Below are 23,464 nucleotides of genomic sequence, written 5' to 3' on the forward strand. Positions count from 1 at the left end.
TTCCATGATATAAACCATACAAATGGGCTTGTTTCAGTGACATTCCTTTGCGATTGACGACTACGATCTTTTAGAAAACCCCTTCATTGAAATCCATAGCCACGACATCCATAGTTTCCCATTCACCACCTGCCTTGTTCTGTTAAGATGGCATGTGATAATCAGTAATTGTTTCCTTGTCAGTCTTCTGACTGCTAGTCGGCCACTATAGAAGCTATAAACTCACCTTGAACTCCTCATGTACTGGATCTTTATCAAGATAGTAAGCTAAGTCATCTTCGTTCTGCAAAATCAATCAATTAGTGAATCTTCCAACTCGACGTAGACGAGAGAAGAAGATTCAGGTTTTATTGCTCAGAATGATCCGCATCACATACCTCAAATTCCATGACAAAACAAACTTGCATACCACGATCTTTACCTTCTGTGCTTATTTGCTTACCACCTCTAGCAATTTGAATATATGGTTTATTTGTTGTAGGATGTAAGCATTCTTGTGGGAGAGCTAAAAAAGCTTCTCGAAGCGCTTGTAATCCCGTAGCGGATCGAGTTTTAAATGCAACTATTGAACGAATTATATTCAACGAAGACACCACGGAGTTGGAGTCTTGTTCAGATTAACTCACCAATATGGTAAACGACCATTATATCAATATGTTTCCTCGGTCAGCTTGATACAATGAAGGAAAACAGAAATAAGACAGATAAATAAGGTTGATAAGCTAAGGAAACTGACTTTGAATTTGCATCGACATCTGATCTACCGCGAACATCGTACTCGTGCTCATTGCTCCTTCCGCCGGAAGATTCATCGGCTTCGGCGTCCGTATTTGCAGTACGTGCGGTGGAGGAATATCGTATGAGAAGGATATGTCCTCAATTATTTGTATCTTTGCTAATTGTTCAACATGTTATAGCTATAAAAAGTCACGGTAACGCTAGATGATCCAGATATGCACTCACTATTGAGAAAAGCTCACTATATACCGGCGGGATTCTTTTTCGCATATGCTACTATTTTAGTGCTTTTGACCATACCACAAATTCAACGCGAGTAAGTAGACTTGCACAACATAGTTTCGAGATGCTGATCATATGTGTTCGACATATAGGTTATTGTTCTTGCATCATGTACCTCTGCCTTTGTTTCCAGACTTCGAGAGTCCGGAGAAATATGGCTTAGCTCGTCAGTCTTGGTCTCATATTCTGCGATTCGGCATCTAGCCTTGGACTTGGCGATGTCATGGCTGATTGAGGTGGTGATCTTCAGCTTTCAAGGCAAGAAACTTGCGATTGAATATTTCAGATGGAGAGGAGATAGGTGCATGGCATATTCTGTGAGTTAAAATATGATTCCTTACTGCAACTCTCCTAAGTGATAACACCTGACTGTTATCATACAGACCTAGAACAGTATATCAATCGTTGAATCCGTTCCCGCCCGAGGCTTCACTCGATATGGATCTGTTTGATCAAGCCTTTCAAGATAGACCGACTATCCTATACTTCCACGGTAATGTTCGTAATATGATCGCGTTGACGTATTATCTCACGACAAAGGCGCTGATCATGCTCAGTCATAAATAGGCAGGAACTAGGGCTGTTTCGCATCGAGTTAGGAGTTATTCCTCCTTCTCAAACAATCTAGATTGGTATGTTGCATCCGGTTAAAGTTCACGATAATTTCTATCATTGACTGACCAGGTAGTTCTAATAGTAATGTTCTAGTCATAGATTATAGAGGATTTGCAGATTCTTCAGGTAAACCATCTGAAAAAGGTCTGATTGAAGATGCTAGAACAGCCTATAATTTCGTTTCTCGTTCTATGCAGAAGGTCGGAATGAGCAAGGAAGAAATGCAGAATAATATATTATTGATTGGTCAAAGTTTAGGTACAGGCGTAGTTTCTGGTTTGGCTGGTCAATTAGCTGAGGAAGGTGAGTTTCTGTAAATTGATTCCCTAACTTTTCGAATCATGCTGTTTCCAAGACTGTACCACATATTGTTGCGAAAGCTAAATCATAATCCTGTGGTTGTCGTAGGTATAAATCCCAAGGCTTTAGTTCTTATAGCTCCATTCACCTCGATAACAGAATTACTCGCTAGGTAGGCTTGTTTTCTGAGCTCATAACATCCCAATCCCGTAACAGGAATTGATACTTAAGATTTTGAGACAGCTATCGACTTTTCAAGTTCATACCTATCCTAGGACCACTTGCTGTTTTCCCTTCCGCACAACGTAAGCACCTGCTCTGCTCCAGAATGACAATGATCTATGTTGATGATTTCATAAAGGTTTCTTTCAGTCATTCTTGCTGCATCCTTTCAATTCTATTAAAGCCCTCGGAGTAAGTATCATGAGTCTGTCTAGTGTTTCTTTGCTGACTAGCCAAACATTCCATTTCATAGCGCACTTCGTCCCCTACTTTGATTCTACATGCTGTCAACGATAACACCATCCCACATGCTCACTCAGCCAGAATATTCTCTTCCCTCCGCTCCGACTCCGCACTCGCCGTCTCAACGTGGAAAGAAAAAAGTTATGCAGGATGGGGTACAGTACGTTCATTCGACAGAGGGGAAAAAGGTGAAGTTATATGGTGGGAAGGTAAAAACGGGGGTCACGATAATCTAGGATGGGCAGAAGGAACTATAGACTTGATTGCTCGGATAGCCAGGCTATGATCACCATTCCATCGTAAGCTCAATGGTAAAGGTCATCTAGAAGCGTTGAAATGCGAATGCATAGATGTATCAGGAAGAGCGAAATACTATTTTTGCGAAAATCTTGTTTACAATTTGGCATTTTGCCACCGTAGGACGTTTTCGTAAATCTCGATGGAAGAATAATTTTTTTGTATTGTCTGCACAAAACCGTGGACTAAGGGCACTGCGAGCAGTATATTCTGTCGCATTCGAGCAATACAGAACTCTGTTAAATGATGTACATGCGACTGAGAGAGGACGATATCAGGCTAGAACATGTACGCGAATAAGTGAACAGTTACCAAGAAACAAATAAACCACGCAACTGGTGTCATTTAAGGGTAGAGAGTCGGTTCTAACCCGGCAGGAGGAAATTTCAATCTGGCTAAAAGAACAGCGTTACTATCAAGGATGCAGAATGATTAGCGGCGCCGAGTATGCGACTTCGTCGACAGTTCCCGTACTTACGGGGAAAATGACAAAACCCTTGAGACCTTGCAAGAGAATTTGTGATCTTTCTTATCTAGCTCGGCCGCCATATTCTTCTCGAGCCCTTTTTCTCCATAGCTAACTGTCCAGTTGCCCCATGTTTCACCCTCCACCCGGTCCGACGGAGCACGAACATTGAATGTGAGAGTTGTTTGAGGCCTGAAACCTGAAATCATCATTGCCCAATCTCTGGCAATGAGAGTACCAACAACCTATGATCCCTGTCAGCTATACGATTATTTGAGACGATACTAATATAAAACTGACCATAATAACATCTTCTTTACATATGTGATATCGGTCGCCATACTGTTCTAAAATCCAATTTATGTTAGTCGCAAGGTACAACTTAGCCTGCGTAAGCGATTTGTATATCTCGAAAGTTCCATCTTCCACTATAAGAGCTGCTTGCTTCATTCCTGGCTTGAGAGGAAAGGAGATCCTTCGACAGGGAGCTTTCGACTCTTCTGCTGATAACTTCAAGGAGTTTGATATAGTAGCTACCATCTCCAGTCCTTTTTCCGTGTTACCTCGTTCGTTCACCGCAACTTTTATTGTTTGAAATGCACTAAATTCATCTAGATACGGCATCGGAGGAAGCTGTTTGATCCCGATGGGAGGCATATGCGCGTCCATGATATGGACAAATTGGCCATTCCTGACAAACCCTATGCTACCAAGAGGTACAACCGAAGGGAACCAAAGAGCAATCGACAGCCTGTCATCGAACCCGTGAGACAGATAATGCCGATAATGTCTTTCCGCTCGATCCGACTCGAATGACGGTTGAGTTTCCAGATGCGGTGGAATGGACAACAATGATCCGGAGGAGCTAGAGATATCGTCGTAGTGTTCCGGAAGTGGGATATCGTTGGTTATGGGAGAAGTCAATCTATAATGAAGAACATTGTAAGAATTCAGCCGATATAATTGAGATTTCGTTTACGTTACTCTTATCATTGTACACCCCCTTCTTCCCCCTCCTTTCGGCCTCCCTGTCATAAAGTTGGGCAACCCCCTTACACCTTTTCTTACAACTTTTCTTCGTTCTGTATGCATCATTCAGCTATCCAGTCAGAATGGTAGTTTTCATACGTCCTTCAGCACAGTCTGAGATACAATGACGTAAATCCTTGTCATCGGGCAGCAAAGAAAGTCACGGTCTCACAAGTGGGTCTTTTAAGAGAGGAGAGAAGGAGAGCAATAATGGGAGGGGTTTGAGCGAAGTTATGTTAGGAATTCTTCATCTCACCTTTGTTCCTCTGGAATTTCACCTTCAGTTGCAGTGGTGTAAGATAATTCGGTGGATTCAGAAGCAGTTACTGTTAAGCGATTTGAGCGATTTTGTTCAACCTGTGTGGTACTATTAGCAGTCAAGGTGATTTTCTGGAGGGTATTGATGATGTCTTGCTGAGATTCCAGGATCTTTTCGTCAGTTTCCCTAGCTTCATCAAGCTTTCGAAGAAGTATCCGCATGTCTTCTTCCCTATCAACTCTCGACTGTTCCTCCCAGGCCGCGAGGGAAATTTGTGCTTGAAGATGGAAGATATCCACAAAATCCGACAAGTCTTCATTAGCAGCGGAGAGTCGGCGATCAATTTCGTCGGAATGAAGGTAGAGCTTGAGGAAAGACCTTTCAGACAACTTGACAAGAAACTGGTTGTTCTGATGCAGATGGGCTAAGAGCTTATTAACGTGTTCAAGCATCCCTGGAAGCAGTTGACCTTCGTGCTGAATGATAGTCTGCTCGATAGCTTCAAGCACTATTGCCGAACGTTCAACCAAACGAAGTGCGGCGACTTTTCCCAAAGATATTTTTTCGGCAGTAGAAACCATAGCTAATACCATAGACGCAGCTTCCCCTACACCAGGCATCCAAGTTGCTGCTCCGACAGTAAGCCCTTCAGCTAAGACCCGGAGAATCTGAGTTGTACTACCAAGCCTGTCGGCTCGTTTTTGCGCATCAATGACAGCTTGGTGGAAAAGATCGGTAGAATCTGCCGGGGATATTGACGTTTCATTTTGTGCTTTACCCATTTCTTGCGCTGATTGATGAGAAGTTTGGGCTTCATTTTGATGAGGTTGAGCAGTTGTTTCCGGAGAAGTAGTCGCAGGTTGAGCTATTCCATCATTTGTGCCATCCTCATTCTCTGTATTACTAGACTGATTTATAGCAAGGACATTTGAGGAAGGATCAACATTCACCTTCTTCTTCAATTTGAGACTCGCGAAAAGGCCTTTTATTTTTCTGATTATCCCCTTGTTCTTGCCGTTTTTCGATCCGGTGTCAGATTTTGCTCGTTTAAACAAATTGTAGAGCCTCCTGATTCCTGATTTATTCGTAACGGATGGAGTGAAAGTATCATTGGGCGGAACTGGAGGTGGGAAAGAAGAGCCGGCGAAAGGCTGCACAGGTAGGACAGGACTTAATCCAGCAGATGGAATAGGAGGCGGACCAGACATTGTACTGAATAGGACGGTTTTTATAGGTAATTTTTGGGAAGAAGCAACTAGTAGAGATGTGAAGAATCAAGTTGAGTTGAAATTGGGTGAGTGGCGAAGAGCAGAAAAGTTGAAGGATTCAAAGTCAAAACGACCGAAATTTTTGTGAGCAGTCAGGGAAGATAAGATTACAAGTTGTCGTGGATATTACATGGCTATTCACTATTGATATATTGCTCTATCGACACGTCACCTTTAGTGTATTTAGTAGACAGTTGACTGTATTTTACAACAGGTTGACTCAACCGAACCCCCTTATAATCAAGGACGGTTGACGTGTGATGGAAAGTATTTTATTATAGCAGGCATTGTAGCTTGTCCCTTTAAACATTAGTAGCATAACCTATATAATCAAATTCGCTTGTCAATAGCGATTAATTTAAAGCGTATACTTTGTCAACGGGTTGTTCATCCATTTCTAAGGCTAGAATACGATACTTGGCAGTAACGTCCGTGCTCACCATCAGTCCCTTTGTTTTGAATTGGCACCACAGCTACACGTTCGTATTGGAAAAGCTTATAAATACTGCGATATATATTTGATATACGTTATACGTATTGAATATCTAAAATAAGAAAGAGGTTTGGTAGTTAAAAGCATGAAAGCGATCTGTTTGTTATCTCGGATCATCGGAATAACCGGTAATTTGAGAAGGGTACTGAATGTGGAACCACAAATGTGGCTGTCGCCAGTTCACCATGGTTAGAAATTCGAGATTTCTGGGTATTGCTAAGTATCAAAACACTTGAGATTCAAATTGTATTAATTCCTCATAGTACCTTCTCGCTCTCTTAAGGGATTCTAGGGCATGTATCTCCTCATAGTACGGGAAACACTGAATTTTGCGTCAGAATAGCCTCCTCCAAGTATGAACCGTCGCCACCCCTGAATATCCGTTCACAGCTCACCTGGTAAATCACCAGTTCCGAAGGATATATGAAGACACGAACACCAATCAGATTTCTTGAAGAGAAAGAAGCCAGGGTGATCAAGAGGAAGTTCCACAGTAAATGAATGGGCATGAATTGGTTATTTCAAAACCCTATCCTTTCAAGCACTCATCCTTTCATACTGTACCCTCCTTTCAAGTTTGGACATTAACATCGCGACAATGTAACAAACATGTACATGCAAAAGCTTATGTATATATCTTGGAGCTCTTGATTAATCGTGACTTTCTTTTGGGAGGGACCTTACTCATTCCTCAGACTCCTCGATCTATCCCTCGGTCCAAGAAACTTAAACACACTTTACCTCACACAATTGCAGGTTTGAAGCAGCAAATGCCTACCGACGAAACTAAACGGAGAGTCTACGTCGATTCTGACGATTCTTCCGATGATGGATACTATGACGAACGCGATTCACCCAAACGAAAATTTGATGATATGTTCCAAACCATGATGGAAACCGAAGTAGTCGAGATAGCGGAGACGTCCTCTCCTGGAGGTCTTGAAGAAGATTTTCCCACTTTGATGATAAAAGCGCTCCAAGACGTTACGTCAAATAATCCTAATCAGGACTCTTTGTTTCAATTTAGATACATGGCTATGAACTCTGATTATACTAGAACCCTAGCACACAGAATAGCAAACGTTTGTCGTCAAGCGAATAGAATTAGCCACTTCGGCTCGTCAATGCGGGAATCTATTGACAAAATTGATGAAGTCTTGCTTTACCATCATCAGTTACGTCAAGCGGTACTTAGTGACATGACTAAGAAGGACCTACAGGAAGTCGCCCTAGATATGATGAGTAAAAGAGATGAAAGATCTTTTCAAGCGGTACTTGATAAGTTAAGCTTCGCGGAACGTATGGTAGCTCCCACACATCTGGATCAGACACTCTCCATGCTCCAGCACTTTCGACGATTTTCTGACGGAAACTTCACCAATAACACCACCGAGACACCAGCTAGTCAATTTGAGAACACGACCCCTGTTGGTTCGTCGTCTGAATTAGGAACGGTAAGTGATCACAATGGTACATCCCAGTCAGAAGCTAATAGGCTCTTGATGATGATACCAGACTGCGACAAAAAATCAATCTCCGTTTGATCGAGATCCACTAGCTATCGATCTATCAGCTTATGGCAAACAGACACTAACACAACCACTTCCACAAGAAGTCGTCAGTTTTCGACGTAACCTTGTCAACGATGATGCAATGACCGACTATCTCGTGTCTCTCGTCCATGTTTTAGATCAATGCACGAGCGATGGCCTCAACGCGGATACAACTAATCTGCACGAAGCAATGGACAGTACTAGACGGAAAACCAGGAAACGATTGCGAAAGAATATCGACCAAGCGGTTGAAGGTAAAGACGATTCATCGATCTTCGACATGTTGAGTAATTTACCAAATAGGAGTGCAGAAATCATGGAATTCGGGCCCAATCGCCTGAGGCAAGTAGCTATCAAGCTTACTTCTTTAGCTGATACAGTTGAAAAGGCTCAACGACAAGCCAAGAATTTGCAGATCGACTACGCCACATAACATCTATCATGGCAGCTGTTTTTCTATCTAGCAATGAAGTCTTTCAACGGAAGCTTGAAATGGTCGTGCATGTTGATAATGCAATCGCAGGGACTGGTTGAAAGTGGTATATAATACGAGAGATGCATTGTATGGATGTTTTCGTGACGAGTAACATATCTTAAAGTTGTGTTCAATCTCTATGACCAGGACCAATTAACTATACCAGTTGTAATGACTACTTCTTCTTTCCTTTACCTTTTCCAGCCTTTACGGGATTTTTTTGTTTTTCACTAATTTTCTCTTCTACACCACCTTCCGACATCCAATCTAAATCAAGTGCACCGAAAGCTTCTTCTTTCTTAATCGTTGTAGTATCTGTACTGACATCTTCTTGAGGTTCTTCTAATGTAATCCCTTCAAATCTCTTTCTAAATCTACCAACTCTACCTTCTTCACCTTCGCCTAATCCCTTTCTTTCACTTGCTGGTGACCATAAAGGATTATTTAATACATCTCGAGTTAATTTCTTAGTCGAAGGTGTGGGTGCTGTTGTATATGCTGTGAATGTTGATCCATCTGATAAAATCACTCGCATAGGATATGTAGGCACCATTGGGGGTGGTACAGAAGGTGGAGGATTAAGATGTGTACGTGATTGCCATAACGATTGAGGGGTAGAATGTGTATGTTTACCTCGTGATTGTGTTAAAGGCCGTAAAGATGATATTTTTGAAGATGATGGACGAAGTATTGAGGATGACATTGCAGTATCGATGAGAAGATGTATTGGTTGAGCGGTTTTGGTTTTTGTTAGTTCCAGGTGGGATATGTGTAAGTGAATTGTGTTGTTTGACGAACAATGAGTCGCTCAGTCAGAATTTTCTTGCTCTCTTGTGTCCTTCTATGTGTATTTTACTTCTTCATGGATAGGTTTTGCATAACATACGTTAAGGACACTTGAGATTAATCTTTCTCTCAAGCTAAAACTACAACACAAAGTCAAAAGTCTCGAGCGAATAGGAAACTTCCCTGTGCATGCCTATCAAGATATAGCGGTGATTCCCGCTTTATTTGCGCTGGTACATATCTGATAGGCGCATGCAACGGTCTCTTATATCTCTTTCGAGAAATGTTGAAATTCAAAGCTTGAAAGGTGTTTTTTGTTTTCGCTTCACTTTCCATGCTTGAATTTTGCGTATTGATAATCTTCTTTCAAATATTGATTATCTATGAGTCTCGCCAAAATGTCGCTATCAAGAACAACATTACGGTCTTTGCCATCCTCTTCTTCAGCTCGAATCGCTATTAGGTCTTTCTCTTCTTCCGTTCTTGCCCTAGATGCTAAGCCAGAATCAGCGGCTCCCGAATCTTCACCTCAAGCTTTCTTTCCCGAAACACCTGCAGCACCATCAAGTGCTCTCGCCAAGAAGAATAGACCATGGTCAGTGATGAATACACCAAAATTCGATTTTGATGATGCCACTTCTCTTGGTTGGATGAGAATGTTCAGAATACAAGAAGGTGAAGGTTTAGTAAGAAAGATTGAAGAGGATAGAAACGCTTTAAGAGGCAAGTTCATCAAATATACAGTGGTAAGCTTGATGGAAAGAGCTATATGCTAATACCTTCAACAAACAGCTGCAAACAAAACTAAATTCGTACCTCCAACTTCATCAATCCGATTAACAAGTACAATTGACTTATCTTCACCATCCTCTAAATTCCATACCAAATCAGTATTACTTGTACCGGTGTCATCACTACAATTATCTACACCGGAGTCGATTCAAAGAATCAAACTACTTGCTGGACCACGGTGGACCCCTGGGAGACCAGGTCAAAACGAATTCTTACTTGACACAAATTCAAAAGAAGGTAAAGAAGGTTATATCAAAATTTCAGAAGAAAGATTTGGTAATTCTCAACAGAATAGAATAGAAGTTTCAAATATACTTGATAGATTGGTGGAAGCTGCAAATGTAAGTTGTAACAGAGATTCGTTCCATAAAAATATCATACAATACTAACTGTATAATTGTTAAACAGGACCTAAAATCATCATTACCAGCTGATATCCCCATAGATACTCGACATCTTCTTGCCCGTCATCGAAAGAAACGAACCAGACAGAACCCTTTTACTTGGTCGCCTGAACAGACATATCTCAAGAAACACGAAGTTGTCGGCGGTGTCAAAGGTTTCCCAATAGAATGGATACCCGAGGAATTGAGGGACAAGGCTGTAAAGAAGCAATAGACGGATAGGATGCATTGTATCGATAAAAAGGACATTGGCTGTCCTTCCCTAACCTATTCTCGATTTTCAGAGAACCTTGTAAGCTGATAACATGATGACCATGCTAACTACCATCCCTGCTCATCTGCCTGCCACTTGACAATACCAGTGATACAAGTGGGACGACACATATTACAAAAAGGTTGCGCTCTCTTTGAAGACTAATGAGTTTACGTTCAGGCCCCTACTGGATATCAGCTGTACACATCCATCACCATCGCCATCAATAATATCAATAACGACCGAACCTTAACTCTTTTCTTACAAAATACCTCTTATTCATTGCATCAATCATCCACAGATTCACAGAGAACAGGATAAAATTCAATCCGCAAGGTGTCTTAACCGAGTCTGAACATCTTGAGTCTTCTCAGGAGCTTTATCAATACTTGATTCATCATGCACTGATAATGGTATTATCGATAACCACGTATAATTGTTGTCGCTCAGAGGAACGACAAAGGGGTCCCGGTAATCCCTGTAACCTCAGAGCCAGAAGTAGGAAGACAGTATCACTACTTATATTTTTCCAACGCCTGCATGCAGCTTATGTGTTACATGTTTTGTGTGACTCTGTGTAGGAAAGAAGTGGAAAAAGTGAACGAGATCGTTGATGATGAATATGCATGCAATAGCCATCATGATACAATACCATAAGAAACAGCGATCTCGCATAATGGTTCAGCAGTTACGTAATATACACCGTATCGTAAACCTCCACTCACTGTTTTGACTTTTTTTTCCGGTTGAAGAAACAGAAAATTGGATATTGGAAGATAGCTGTTGATACAGCTCTTTGATCCAATTTAGTACAAATTGAATACAAACGATACATGGAATAGGACTGGACCAGACAACACCCCCTAATCCCCCATCAGAAAGCAAAAAAAGTTCCAGCTCATTTTTAGAAACCCAACCAAATTATCAGGAAGCTAATCAAATGGCGCCATCAACCAAATCAACACGGGTAGCGGCACATCGTATAGGTTCTTTACTATTTTGTCCAGCTTGTGGTACATTATTAGATTTACCTAAGGATGATCAAGATGAAATTGCATGTCATCAATGTGGAAGGAAAGAACCTGCATCTTGTGAGTATACCGAATTAGCCTTTTCGCTTCTGAACGTGGACAAATAGTTTCGAACTGCCGAGACTTAAGATATTCAGAAATCGACATCATGGACTTTTCTTCACAACAAACAAGCTGCAGATCTCGCTAAAATGACCAACAGCAAACCGGTTTACTGACTGTCATAAATGCCCTTCTTTGTTTAGCTTATGAAAATCTACCAACTAGAACGTATTCATCACCAAATGCTTTCCCAAGTGAATTACGATCGAAACGAGCTTTAGTACAGAATAAAGTACAGGACGGTGAAGCTGCTAAGGATAGAGATCCAGTTGTGAGTCTTCTCCCATTCATAGGGTAACACTATTCACCTGAAGATAGGTAGAAGCATATATCTCAGGAGTATTAGCTTTTCCAGGAACTAGGTCAAGGAGGATCCTGGGAGATATCTCACATCTTTGATAAGAGAATGCAGAAAAAAAGGGAAGAGGGCGAAGTGACGGTGAAAGCTGGCCTATAGAGAAATTGATAAGATAGTAGAGGGAATTGGGGATCGCAGTGATAGAAGGAACGATAAGAATGCTGTGAATTGTAAAGCAAGAAAGCGAAGACCCGCCGAGTTTCAAGAAATTATGCTGATTCATCATTTTCACTTGTTTTAGGCCCAGGAAAAATGTCAGAAATGTGGACATATAGGTTTATCTTACAAGGAGATGCAACTTCGTTCAGCGGATGAAGGTTCAACAATCTTCTACAAAGTGAGTTTCCCATTTTCTGCTGACTGCATCTGAATCCTAATCAGGGAGCAACCCTTCATTATATTGGTCGCCATATGTGAAATTTTTGGATTACGGTAACTAATTGGCTGACATGCTCTTGCTGCTTATACCAGTGTTTAAATTGTGGTGACCAAACTTCCACGAATAACTAAATACCTTTACTTTTTCGATACTCTCCCTCGCTTTTTGATAATCGCCAATTAGTTAAATCAAGCTTTACTCGCTTCTTGGATTTATGCTCTCCACTGTACTATCCGATACAATTTGTATAATCATCAACATGCATCTATGCTACATTATATTCTATCATCAAGAGTATTCTACATAAGGTTATTCTTCATCGAGCTGACTAGGAATGATCAATTTCTTTCTTATCAGCTTCTTTGATCTCCTCCCACTTCTTCTGCATAGCTTCCTTTTCTTTGTTTCTTCTTTGATATACCACCGTCAATACTAGAAGGGTCATCCAAACAAGAAGCCAACTGCGAAAAACCACAACGTCAGCGCGATGCCATCAAGCGGAATAATCAATTAAAAGAGTCAAACCAAACTACTCGCTGGCAGTGCGATTGATGCTGATCGCTGGCATTGCAGATAGTAACAAGTAAATCAGACGATGACTTACGCTAAATTAACAGCAAAATTTTGGGCATAATGGTTTTTTGTAGCAAATGTAACGCATTTTGCCATGTCAACTAAGATAGTACAAAGGGGTTAGCTCAAATGATCTATTGCAATGGGTCATTTATATATAAGGGGTTCTTAGACATACCTAAATTCCATACCGGTGTAAAGTATCCATATCTATAGAAAGATGCCATGTCGGAAATGTCCAAGAAAGCGACGGTTACCTGAGCAAGGAAAGAAGTGATCAAGGGTTAGCATCATGGTTTAGTGTTATACCGACAAGAAAAAGAAGCTTACGTTCAAGATAACCCAGAAAATCAAGAAGAAAGGGAAGAATGGGCCTAACCATAGGAACATCGTTTCCATTACAAAACCTAAAGCTGACATTGTGATCCAATCTGCCATCCAGTAAACGACAAATCCACCTTTACCAAATTTTCTCGTGAAATCAATCAAGAAAGCTAGTGAGACTAGAGAGTAATTCAGGGATAACCAGAAGTAACCTGAAATGAAGAGCGGTATGCATTAGTGAAGAATATTACTGATCGTTCCAAAAATCGGATGAAATAGCTTACCGATGAATGGTACAAGAAGTTTGACCAATACTTCCGAGGTAAGCGTTAAAGAATCTTGGATGAGAGGTAAACCTTGATTGTTCCATGTCACAGAGATCAAAAAGGTGAACTATCAGAATCATCATTGGTGTTCAGTCAGTCAAAGAGATCTGGAACACTTCTCGGACTGGAAGTATGACTCACGATGATCAAATACACTGTTCCAACTGTTGTAGAAGCGATACCCTGTTGAAAAGATATGATGTTAACCGCGATTTTTCGATTCACCATCAAACACGGTTCATTGCTGAAAATGGATATTACTTACAGCAAGTTGATCAAAAGGTCTCAGGTTATGCAAGTTATAACTGAAGGGACTTGCAACAGCCATAGCTTGGGAACCAGTTGTTAACACAGCAGATGCATTACCTAAAGCCAGAATTTGCGATGCTAATGTGGTCGCTGCAGCGTTACCACCTGAGGTCATTACCATTGAACCTAATCTCGAAACATATTGATTTTCGGCGTAGAAGTTTCTCGCTTCTTCGTAAAGGAAAGTCATGGCACCAGTAGCTGTATGGAACCAGAATATGCTATCTTTGTCAGCACCTTAATCGTCATTTTGCAAAAAAGCGCCAGCAAATTGGAGATTAAACCAAGGACTGATTACTCACGTTCCCAAATTACACCTTGAGTCAGACCACTCCAGACACCACGTGTAGCATTGCTGTTGATGATAAGAACACCCCAGACATCCTGATTCAATACTTTTTGTTCAGCATAAGCATATGGATCTAACCCTTGTCCATTTCCACTCAATCTGAATTGCTGTAAGGTAGAATTATCGGCAAAATACCACCCCAAATGAGGTGCTGCCGCTTTGACATCGTTCTGAATAGCATTTATCATCGCTGGTCCTAAAATTGCTGGATGTGGAACACCAATCGGTGATGCAATTGAATCTAGATCTATAACTTCTATTGATAAATGTGCTGCTCTAGGTACTTGCTTATAATATGAACCGAAATATATCGACAAGAATAAGAACATGAATATTGTAATCATACCGAATGTCTAATGATTAAATTGGACGATCAGCTTTTGCCTTTCACTAGCCCAGCTCGGACGGAGGTTATATGATATTCTACTGTCACTCACCATAAAAGTCAACTTAGCCCACTCTTTCTTCCCATCTTTGAGTTCCTTCGAAAAGAATCCTACTCTTTTCTTCCCATCTGGCGTCTCCTTTGAAGTCAATACCTCCTTAATCGAAGGTGCGTTGCTAAAAGGCGACATGGTTATAAACTAACCACTGTTTCGATCTATTTGGGAAGTTATCGATAGATTGCTTTGAGTCGATGGTAGCGGTTCCACAACAGTATTCAACAATGTAATGTTTTTGACAACAAATGAGGACAGGTAGTGTCGAGGTGAGAAGATGTTCTATGATACTGCTGGGCAAACGATGAAGGTTTGTGGTAAGCCTTGAATTGATACACAGATTTTGAAGATATGTTACCTTATTGTAACATAATGATGCAGCTGCAATAAGTCTGACGTCGTTTCTTCCAATGTTTACAAATTGGAAAGCTTTGACATACCGCTTACGATAAAGATGTCCACACCTCGAAATGACATCGATGCATTGGATTGTCGCAATCGACATAGTTATCGTTAACTGATTTTGGAATTATTCCTTGTTACAGCGGAAGAAGACAAGATGAAAACTGAAATCGATTGTAAAACCCTCTTTACAGGCGCTGAACGGGGTTGGTAGCTCTATCTGATTCCAGCCAAATTGTTTCATGGGAATGACGTCAAGGCAGTGTAGTGTAGTTGTTGCCCAGAAAGTTTCATTTACCGAAATATTCTTTCAAAATAGACCAGCTAGAGTCCAAATTTATCGTAATCGGCAGGACGAACCAAGCAAATAATTTCGCTTTTCGGCATCCACAGTACACCTGTTTATGTGATTCCCAGTAGACCTCATGTATCGCGATCAAGTCTTGATCAATGACGATTTTTGATATTTCGATGCGAAGATATGTTGTTACACTGGTCAATAGAGAAGATATAGTAGGCAAGTCAATTTTTATGATGCATGTATTGTATACTTCTCAAATAAGGACCCATAACACGACTGTCATTTTTGTTTGAGAAGAACAATAAACAAGACAATATTAAGACCATCATGTCTACACCTAAATCGCCAACTCTAGGTAGACCACTATCATTCCCTCATCCCAATCAAGTGCACCCGGAAGATCTTCAAGTGGATAGCGATGTGCTGCGAGATGAGGACAACAAGGCACCACGACCAACATCAACTAATCAATTCACATCGATGCCCGTTAGAGATGAATCCGGGTCATTGAGAGAAACAGAGGATAACCACTCTTTAGCCAATACTTTCGGTACAGCTGATTTACTTCAACGTGGAAAAGATGTAGGCCACGGTGATATGGTCAGAAGCAAATCTGAAGGTATGGCACCTAATCATCCAAATGGTGGTGACATCATGAATTATCCAGCGGAGACAGAAGATACTAGCCAAGGAGGATCCGTTCCAGTCGAGGATTCAACACAATCAGAAGATCACTTAAAATCACACCAGTACCCAGCTGTGGTAATATCGGATCCACATCCTCATGAACGAAAGTCTTCGTCTTCTGAAACAATGCATCATCGATCTTCATCTTCCTCTGGACCACGAGATCAGTCAGGACTTAACGATCCTTCAGATGAAAGATTGAAGGAAGCTGGTATCTTAGCTGCATCGGCTGCAGGTGCAGGTACAGCTGCTAGGCATCTTATAGTGTCTAGAGATGGCACAGTGGGTCAAGAAGGAGGTAGAGAACCTATTGGCTATAGAAATGTTGACGTTCCAAGCAAATGGGGTTTCACATCAAGCAATATCAAAGAAGCCAGAACAAAGGCTTTGAAAGTAAGTCCTGTCATTCCAATGGTAGATATAATATCGCTAACTTGTATATCGTGAACTTCTCAGAAAGCTGTAATGTTACTCGCTTTCATCACTCTATGGTTATGGATTTGTCTATCGATCTTCTGGGGATCAACCTATAGATTAACGTCATTCATGCCTTCTTTGACCGTACATGTTATACCCTTCGATACACCAACTTCGACATCTTACCTAAATGGACCGATAACACAACAGATGACTTATGTCGCTAATGAACCACCATCAATAGTACATTTAGGTTATCAGATCAAAGATCCTTCAAATTACCCTGATGGTCTAAATGATGTTAGAAGGAGTGTCATCGCACAAGAGTGTTGGGCAGCTATAGTTGTGAATGCGAACGCATCTTCAGCTTGGACTAATGCCTTACAAAACGGCGACGCTTCATACGATCCAAGTGGTGCCATTGGCATCTACTATTCAAGTGCAAGATTTTACCAAGTTGTGCTTCTTTATTTTGATTCTTTGGTAAGTAAATCGGTAACATTTACATACCCCCAGAATGGCTAAATTTGTTTATGTAGATAACTCGGGATCTTGCCAATCCACTTGCATCAGCTCGTTCAGCAGCACTGAAAGCCTTCATGGGCTCTTCAGCTACCAACACAGCTTTATTAACTAACGCAGCTAGAGCGCCTCAAGCTATAGGAGTTGGATTTGGATATACTATATTCGACGTTAGACCTATACAGAATTACGCTTGGGCAGGTGCAGCTCCTATGGAAGCCAGTCTGATCTATTTTGTCAGTCTACGTGTTCTATGAGAATCGTAATCTTGAAGAAAACACTGATTTACCTATAAATCGCAGATCATTTTCGCTTTCTACCTTTGTCTATTCGGTGGTATGGCCCGAATGAAATCTGGTCTGAATACAAGATTGAAAATGTCGTCCATGTTTGCTATTAGATTGGGCTGGCCTTTGTTAGCGTATTTCTTCATTGTAGGTTCAATACTCTCATGTCGTCTTCCTGGAAACCACCATATGCTTCATATTAATCTTTGATTGATCTCGTAGTCTTTATGGGAGACCTTGATAATCAGAGCATGGCAAATACCCCTAACAAATCATTTAGGTAGAGGTGAGTAAAGCTCGTGGATGATCAAGTCGAGCAGAGTGGAATTTGATGTTGTATTACCTATTTATAGCCGGGTTTGTTACTCTTTGGGCGCTGAACTACGTCACAATCATTGCTGCAGGTTTCGCTATGGAAACAGTGCTAGCTTTGGTCGGTCTATCCTGGTTACCGTTCTTCTTGATTTTATGGATTATTCGTGAGTCTGGTCTTGTCGCATCTGAGTAGTGTCACTGTTGACGATTTTTACCCTTCTTCCGCATTTCCATGGTTTCAGTCAATATCAGTGAGTATTCCTCAATGAAAGTACCGCGAAGGCATTGTTATTGACTTGTATATCAATTTTAGCTTCATCTTTCTATCCGATTGAGATGATGCCGAACTTCTACCGTTTCTTGAGATGGATGCCATTTCTGCATAACGTTGAGGTAAATATCCATCCTTCCTCTCATTGCTCTTGCTCTCCTCAAAAGATCTCATTTAACTGATGACTTTTTTAGGCATACAAAATCATTGCTTTTGGTACCAATCTTCAACATAGATTGGGGTTACATTTCGGTGTTCTATTCGCTGTGATTGGGGTGGAGCTTGTTTGTCTTCCATTAGCTCTGATATTTGAAAGATGGTCAACCGATAAGAGTAAGAGACAAGAAATCGAACAGCAAGAGAAGGAAAAGCAGGAAAAGAAGAAAAATGGGGAAAATGACCAACAGGACGCATAGATATACGTTGATACGGGGAAGAAGTCGAAGAGAAAACGCCAAAAAGATGATCACTAACATAGATATACATATAATCCTTATAACTCTCGGAAAAATTTGTATTTATATTAAGCAATGCATTGTCATCATATTGTACATGGTTGACTATCTTTCCTCTTATTCATACAACCTGTCTATTTCTTTTGTTCAGGTACTTGGTTAAGAAGACCTTTACCACTGAGTGCTGAAATAAGGTTGTCCAAAACGAGTATTTCCATCTAACAGAAATTATCAGTATCATTACCTCAAGGCTTGAAGGCGAGGCACGGTAGTTTTGGATAGAATGACTCACCTTCTTTTGTGAATCTTGAGTTTCAGTGCCCATATGAGGAAGAACTGTGATTTTATCATTCTTGAGAAGCTTAGGGTTAACATTTGGTTCATCAGGGAAGACGTCTAGACCAGCACTGAAAAGCTATCAGAGTAAAGTTTGAACGTATCAGCTACCCATGGTACAGTGGAAGAATGACTAGATGACGTCCGAGCACGATGAAAATGCTTCATGACAGATCTAAGAATATATGACACAGATTACTCACTTTTCCACTATCTAAAGCTTCCAATAAGGCATCTTCATCTACGACAGCACCTCTGGCGGTATTGACTAAAACACTACCATCTTTCATTTGATCGAATTGTTTCTTGCCGAAACTACCTTTTGTCTTTTCATTTAATGGCAAGTTTAATGAAACGATATCTGCTTGTCGAAGTAAATCTTCTTGGTTTGCTACGTAGGTACATGGGAAATTTGGTGCTGGTTTGATCTCATTTCGGTTGTGGTAAATTACTTTCATATCAAATGCTATCAACCTTCGAGCGAGAGCCTAAACGCAGCATAATGTAAAGCACAACCATCAATATCACGGTTTCGAATATTTCGATGGAGGGAAAAATAAATACATTTCGCGCTAACTCACTTGACCAATACCACCCATACCGATAATACCTAACACTTTCTCTTCTGGATCCCGTGCTGGCGATAAACCAGATTTCCATTGACCATTTCTTACGTTCACTTCAGCTCTGTAGAATTGTCTCATAGCTGAGATAGCTAAGAAAGCACCAACTGTGGCTGTTGCGGCATCTACTGCTCCTGGTGTATGTGAGACTTCGATATTTCGAGCAGTTGCAGCGGCGATGTCAACTATAGAAAAAGAATTTATTGAATATTGTCAGCAGGACTATCGGATTAACAAATATATGTCTTTCGCAAAAGATAGCTTTTCACAAACTCACTTTGATCATATCCAGCACCATTGTGACAGATATATTTGACACTTTGAGGTAAATATTCGATTAAATCCTTATCGAAAAGACCAACAGCGGAAGCTGAATCGTTGTGTCTGTAGATACCGACAATGTTTGCGTATTTACCACCCGAAGAAAGATCCTTGTAGAATTCTTCTCTTGACGATGATGTAAGTTCCTACAGCAACAACCCCATTAGCCATGGTTCTCTAGCATTTTTACTTGAATGTTCCGCGAAAAATGCCAATATATCTAGGTAAGCCGACAGACGAGTATACTCACCAAAACTTCTGCTACTGCACCAAGTTTTGACTTTTGTTCTTCTTTTGACCACACAATACCTTTTTTAGGGTTGGCTACAAGATAGAACACGGATGATCAGCTATGCGATGCAAGCGAACAGGTATTCGATTTTCGAGACTTGCCTGCGATAAGGACTTGAGGCTTAGACATTGTGTTCAGGACGTTGAAGTTGATATCCGTTGCTGGTGAAGATGAATAGGTTTGGGTATTATAGTAATGATGATGAATGCAGACAACGACTTATGGTATATATGGGCTGGATAATGAATACACACAAAAGCATAAAGTTATTCTCAGCAGTCACCTACAGTAAAAACACGGCCGTCATATTTTATCGGTGAACTCGGGGGATGATAATGGTCCGGGGTCGGACCGGAAGCCGACCGCCGTATCCACTTGTTCCTGAGGATCAACTTCTGATAAAAGAAGCAAGATATAAACACCACGATAAACGCCATGGAGTGCATGAAAAGAATTAAGCGATCTTCCGTAGAAGACGAAAACGCTGAACATGTAGAGTAACAGTTTCCTACCTGGGATGGTATATATAAAATACAAATATTATAAAGAGGGTGATTGTTCTCGATGATTGTTTCGTTATATGCTAAATGAGGTATTTTATGCGACATTATCGTTATGAATTAATTTGGTTATTGCTAAGTTGGACCAGCTAGCTATGTATATTACACGTTCAGATCTCGAAGTTGCGTGGACCATTGGGCCACTTTACGGTGAGCCATCACCTGAGTCAAGAATGTCAATTACTGTAGTGTCACACTCGGCTGCAAGACTTTCTATACTCACCTTTTCAGGATTGAAGCCCAGTACCTGCAAGCCTTCCAGAGAGGTAGCTCGTGAAAGAGCGACATAAGCTTGACCTTTTTCGAAAACTTTACCCAAGTCAACTTTGACTCTGTCGAGGGCTGCCCAACGATAGATTAGCCAATTGTACGACCTATTGATTCAGTCAGTAAAGCAACTCACTTTGACCTTGAGATTTATGTATTGACATGGCCCAAGCAAGAATAAGTGGCAGCTGAACATGCGATTGTGGTCAATTAAATCGATAATATGCCTTGAATGGGTGCGGGCTCACCTGTGATCTCGATGCCTGAACTTCACCACTAGGTAGTTCAGCTTTGAATGTATCGTGTTCTACGAGTAAATCTCTGGTTCCACCTGGTACATTGAACCTGACCACTGGCATAGGCTTCAAGGAGCCCGAAGCGACTTTGTCTTGATACATTTCTCGTAGCTTGAGACTTTTATATCTATCTTCTTCATCGAGTCCAGCTAAGTCCGCATCAGGCGCCCATCTTCCAGCACTGTCAGTCGTATAAAACTGTTTATGACAGAAACCGACTACCCTTCCCATTGATCCGTTCACTAACGTTTCGTCCATATTCTTGATCAACATGACTTGAGCATCAACTTTCAATTCAAGAAATTTGGAGGCCATGAAATTGCCAAGAAGCTTTTCTCGCTGAGCTGGATCGGTAATATTACCACCATCTGTTGACACATAACTGTATCCGTCCGTGTTGAGTTGATTGAGACGAGTTTGATTGGCTCTATCGACATCTTCCCTTCTAGGGAAAAGTTCGGTTGGCTCGATAGAGTCGGTGTATCGTACTTCTCGCGCTAGACTCTTGAAAGCTTGAACTGAATTCGGTGTAAGTTTACCGAATCGCATTTCGTTTAACATATCGATGAATCCTGTATATGCTTCTGTTAGTTACGCTATACAAGGGTGCATTGCTGAAATGGACTTACGGGGATCTTTCTGACGGAACACCTTCGATAGGTTGACACTCATATGTATGGTCTCATTCCACATATCAGCTTCGAAGCAGAATTTAGGCATTGAGTTGCCTTTGGTGACTGGTGGTAATTGAAAGAAATCTCCAGTGACTACAATTTGGATACCTCCCCAAGGTTTCTGATTCTTCCGTATCATTTGTGCTACTTTACAGAATTTGTCGAACATACCACCATCTACCATTGAAACTGAAAGCCGCAAAGACACGTCAAATAAGTGGGTTTTTTCCCATTTTGGGCTGCTGATAGAGTTACTTACCTTCGTCAATGATCAAGACCTTCGTCCTCTGCCATCTAGCAGCTGCTTTTTTGTTTTTCCTCAATTTTCCAACTAAGATTTCAGGCTTTTCAATCGCTAATCCTACGCCACCAAAAGAATGTAAAGTCACACCACCGATGTTACATGCTGCAATACCAGTAGAAGCAGTGATAGCCACAGCATCAGGAGCACTGGTGAATTTCTTTCTCAGATTGGTGATCAATTCTCGCAGAAGAACGGATTTACCGGTACCTAGATTAGGAAATCATCAACGATGGTGACAGTCAAGACATTCGACGAACCCACCTGCTGATCCGGTGAAGAATATATTCTTTCCTTCTCCTATTACCAAACTCATCACTTTCTGCTGTTCTGCACTCAATGTAACTTTTTGCTTGATATTCAAAGAAGGTCCGACAACAGCTTTTCCTGAAGAATTGGTTCTTGTCATAGCCCTTTTCGAAGCTCTGGATCGATACGAGCAAGTCAGCATCATGAGTGCCTTCCAACAGATGGTGATCGCACTTACCCGTGTTCCTCTTCCCAAGGCAATGCCCTTTTTGGCAGACTAGGTAAACAGGGCAGCTCCTGTCTGACTGAAGGTTTTTCTAATCCTCTTAGCTGAGAGATTGCACTGGTAAATTCGTTATTTTTGATATTTGTCGTCGTTTGAGCATCATTTCTCGAAGTTGACCCTGATGCGATAAATTCGGAAGGCTTCTGAGCTGAGGTCGGCAGTGAAACAGGTGATTCAGTATTTTGTGACATGGCTGCTAAGATTGCTTTCCTTCTTCTTTCTGCAGGTGTCTCCGTCGTTGAAGATGACGACGTCAAGGCTGTGGTAGCCTTTGAGGTAGATGCAGATGAGGCGGAAGGTCTTGAAGAGGAGGAAGAGAAATCAGGTCGAGCAGGTCTAGATGAAAGTGGTGGTAAATTTCCTTTTCGTTTTATTCTGAATAGACGAAATCATCAGTCTTTCAGCCTTTAACCGAGATATACCAAGGAGTTTGACCTACCTATCTGGACTCGGACTCCAATCCATTACCTCTATCACCTCGGAGGAACCTTGTAATGACGAATTCGCCTGTTCTTGTTCGACATCTTCATCTCCCCAATTTCTCTTGAAACTTGTCACCCTTGAGAATCCTCTGTTCAGACTAGTTCCATTAGTCGAAGTGGTTGAGCCTGTCCTTGAGGTGACCAGCGACGGCATATTGGTAATTGCCAGCTATAAAGCTGAGTGCTGAGGAGTAAGAAGATGAATCAAGGAGGAGGAAGACGTGATATATTTTATGAATATATATGTATCAAGTATGATGTATGATGTATTTTGTAGTATTTTAAGTTGACGCGACTTTTCTTAATTTATTTGTTGTTGTTATATCATGTTCATATAAAATGTAAGATTGATTGATACCCCCATTTAACCCCAACGTATACATAGTAACGTAGATGCTCAGCATGCGTGGGAGACTAACGATATAAACAGATAATAATTTATCATTGGCATCTG

General features: G+C 41.1%; 12 protein-coding genes across 12 annotated transcripts; 5 read left to right on the plus strand and 7 right to left on the minus strand.

The window, feature by feature from the left end:
• Positions 1-70: 70 nt before the first annotated feature.
• L201_007343 (uncharacterized protein) lies at positions 71-645 on the minus strand (the record flags this gene model as incomplete). Its single annotated transcript, XM_066223051.1, has 4 exons — positions 71-139; positions 227-283; positions 378-562; positions 627-645. The coding sequence occupies 4 exons, from the start codon at positions 643-645 to the stop codon at positions 71-73; spliced, it is 330 nt and encodes a 109-aa protein (XP_066079148.1).
• Positions 646-953: 308 nt separating this feature from the next.
• L201_007344 (uncharacterized protein) lies at positions 954-2,686 on the plus strand (the record flags this gene model as incomplete). Its single annotated transcript, XM_066223052.1, has 10 exons — positions 954-1,054; positions 1,113-1,186; positions 1,271-1,337; positions 1,404-1,518; positions 1,588-1,652; positions 1,718-1,938; positions 2,044-2,107; positions 2,179-2,240; positions 2,297-2,349; positions 2,411-2,686. The coding sequence occupies 10 exons, from the start codon at positions 954-956 to the stop codon at positions 2,684-2,686; spliced, it is 1,098 nt and encodes a 365-aa protein (XP_066079149.1).
• A 356-nt stretch (positions 2,687-3,042) lies between these two features.
• On the minus strand, positions 3,043-3,832 carry L201_007345 (uncharacterized protein; the record flags this gene model as incomplete). Its single annotated transcript, XM_066223053.1, has 3 exons — positions 3,043-3,109; positions 3,176-3,408; positions 3,464-3,832. 3 exons carry the CDS (start codon positions 3,830-3,832, stop codon positions 3,043-3,045), a joined length of 669 nt encoding a protein of 222 aa, XP_066079150.1.
• A 612-nt stretch (positions 3,833-4,444) lies between these two features.
• Positions 4,445-5,659, minus strand: L201_007346 (uncharacterized protein; the record flags this gene model as incomplete). The annotated part of the gene is made up of 1 exon (XM_066223054.1): positions 4,445-5,659. The coding sequence occupies one exon, from the start codon at positions 5,657-5,659 to the stop codon at positions 4,445-4,447; it is 1,215 nt and encodes a 404-aa protein (XP_066079151.1).
• A 1,323-nt stretch (positions 5,660-6,982) lies between these two features.
• L201_007347 (uncharacterized protein) lies at positions 6,983-8,198 on the plus strand (the record flags this gene model as incomplete). Its single annotated transcript, XM_066223055.1, has 2 exons — positions 6,983-7,666; positions 7,728-8,198. 2 exons carry the CDS (start codon positions 6,983-6,985, stop codon positions 8,196-8,198), a joined length of 1,155 nt encoding a protein of 384 aa, XP_066079152.1.
• Positions 8,199-8,415: 217 nt separating this feature from the next.
• Positions 8,416-8,943, minus strand: L201_007348 (uncharacterized protein; the record flags this gene model as incomplete). The annotated part of the gene is made up of 1 exon (XM_066223056.1): positions 8,416-8,943. The coding sequence occupies one exon, from the start codon at positions 8,941-8,943 to the stop codon at positions 8,416-8,418; it is 528 nt and encodes a 175-aa protein (XP_066079153.1).
• A 481-nt stretch (positions 8,944-9,424) lies between these two features.
• L201_007349 (uncharacterized protein) lies at positions 9,425-10,436 on the plus strand (the record flags this gene model as incomplete). Its single annotated transcript, XM_066223057.1, has 3 exons — positions 9,425-9,749; positions 9,819-10,159; positions 10,227-10,436. 3 exons carry the CDS (start codon positions 9,425-9,427, stop codon positions 10,434-10,436), a joined length of 876 nt encoding a protein of 291 aa, XP_066079154.1.
• Positions 10,437-11,415: 979 nt separating this feature from the next.
• On the plus strand, positions 11,416-12,476 carry L201_007350 (uncharacterized protein; the record flags this gene model as incomplete). Its single annotated transcript, XM_066223058.1, has 4 exons — positions 11,416-11,566; positions 11,752-11,879; positions 12,208-12,303; positions 12,438-12,476. 4 exons carry the CDS (start codon positions 11,416-11,418, stop codon positions 12,474-12,476), a joined length of 414 nt encoding a protein of 137 aa, XP_066079155.1.
• A 197-nt stretch (positions 12,477-12,673) lies between these two features.
• Positions 12,674-14,801, minus strand: L201_007351 (uncharacterized protein; the record flags this gene model as incomplete). Its single annotated transcript, XM_066223059.1, has 9 exons — positions 12,674-12,806; positions 12,950-13,019; positions 13,097-13,175; positions 13,249-13,454; positions 13,527-13,635; positions 13,710-13,751; positions 13,834-14,078; positions 14,180-14,579; positions 14,664-14,801. The coding sequence occupies 9 exons, from the start codon at positions 14,799-14,801 to the stop codon at positions 12,674-12,676; spliced, it is 1,422 nt and encodes a 473-aa protein (XP_066079156.1).
• An 895-nt stretch (positions 14,802-15,696) lies between these two features.
• Positions 15,697-18,284, plus strand: L201_007352 (uncharacterized protein; the record flags this gene model as incomplete). Its single annotated transcript, XM_066223060.1, has 8 exons — positions 15,697-16,449; positions 16,513-16,956; positions 17,013-17,231; positions 17,298-17,429; positions 17,505-17,568; positions 17,636-17,761; positions 17,911-17,990; positions 18,063-18,284. 8 exons carry the CDS (start codon positions 15,697-15,699, stop codon positions 18,282-18,284), a joined length of 2,040 nt encoding a protein of 679 aa, XP_066079157.1.
• A 173-nt stretch (positions 18,285-18,457) lies between these two features.
• On the minus strand, positions 18,458-20,024 carry L201_007353 (uncharacterized protein; the record flags this gene model as incomplete). The annotated part of the gene is made up of 7 exons (XM_066223061.1): positions 18,458-18,541; positions 18,616-18,738; positions 18,863-19,147; positions 19,241-19,467; positions 19,560-19,749; positions 19,854-19,927; positions 19,997-20,024. 7 exons carry the CDS (start codon positions 20,022-20,024, stop codon positions 18,458-18,460), a joined length of 1,011 nt encoding a protein of 336 aa, XP_066079158.1.
• A 533-nt stretch (positions 20,025-20,557) lies between these two features.
• L201_007354 (uncharacterized protein) lies at positions 20,558-23,164 on the minus strand (the record flags this gene model as incomplete). Its single annotated transcript, XM_066223062.1, has 9 exons — positions 20,558-20,617; positions 20,679-20,797; positions 20,859-20,910; positions 20,971-21,590; positions 21,648-21,881; positions 21,952-22,203; positions 22,258-22,418; positions 22,481-22,903; positions 22,968-23,164. 9 exons carry the CDS (start codon positions 23,162-23,164, stop codon positions 20,558-20,560), a joined length of 2,118 nt encoding a protein of 705 aa, XP_066079159.1.
• Between the last annotated feature and the right edge of the window lie 300 nt (positions 23,165-23,464).

This window comes from Kwoniella dendrophila, chromosome 10 (assembly GCF_036810415.1).
Source record: "Kwoniella dendrophila CBS 6074 chromosome 10, complete sequence".
NCBI lineage: Eukaryota > Fungi > Basidiomycota > Tremellomycetes > Tremellales > Cryptococcaceae > Kwoniella > Kwoniella dendrophila.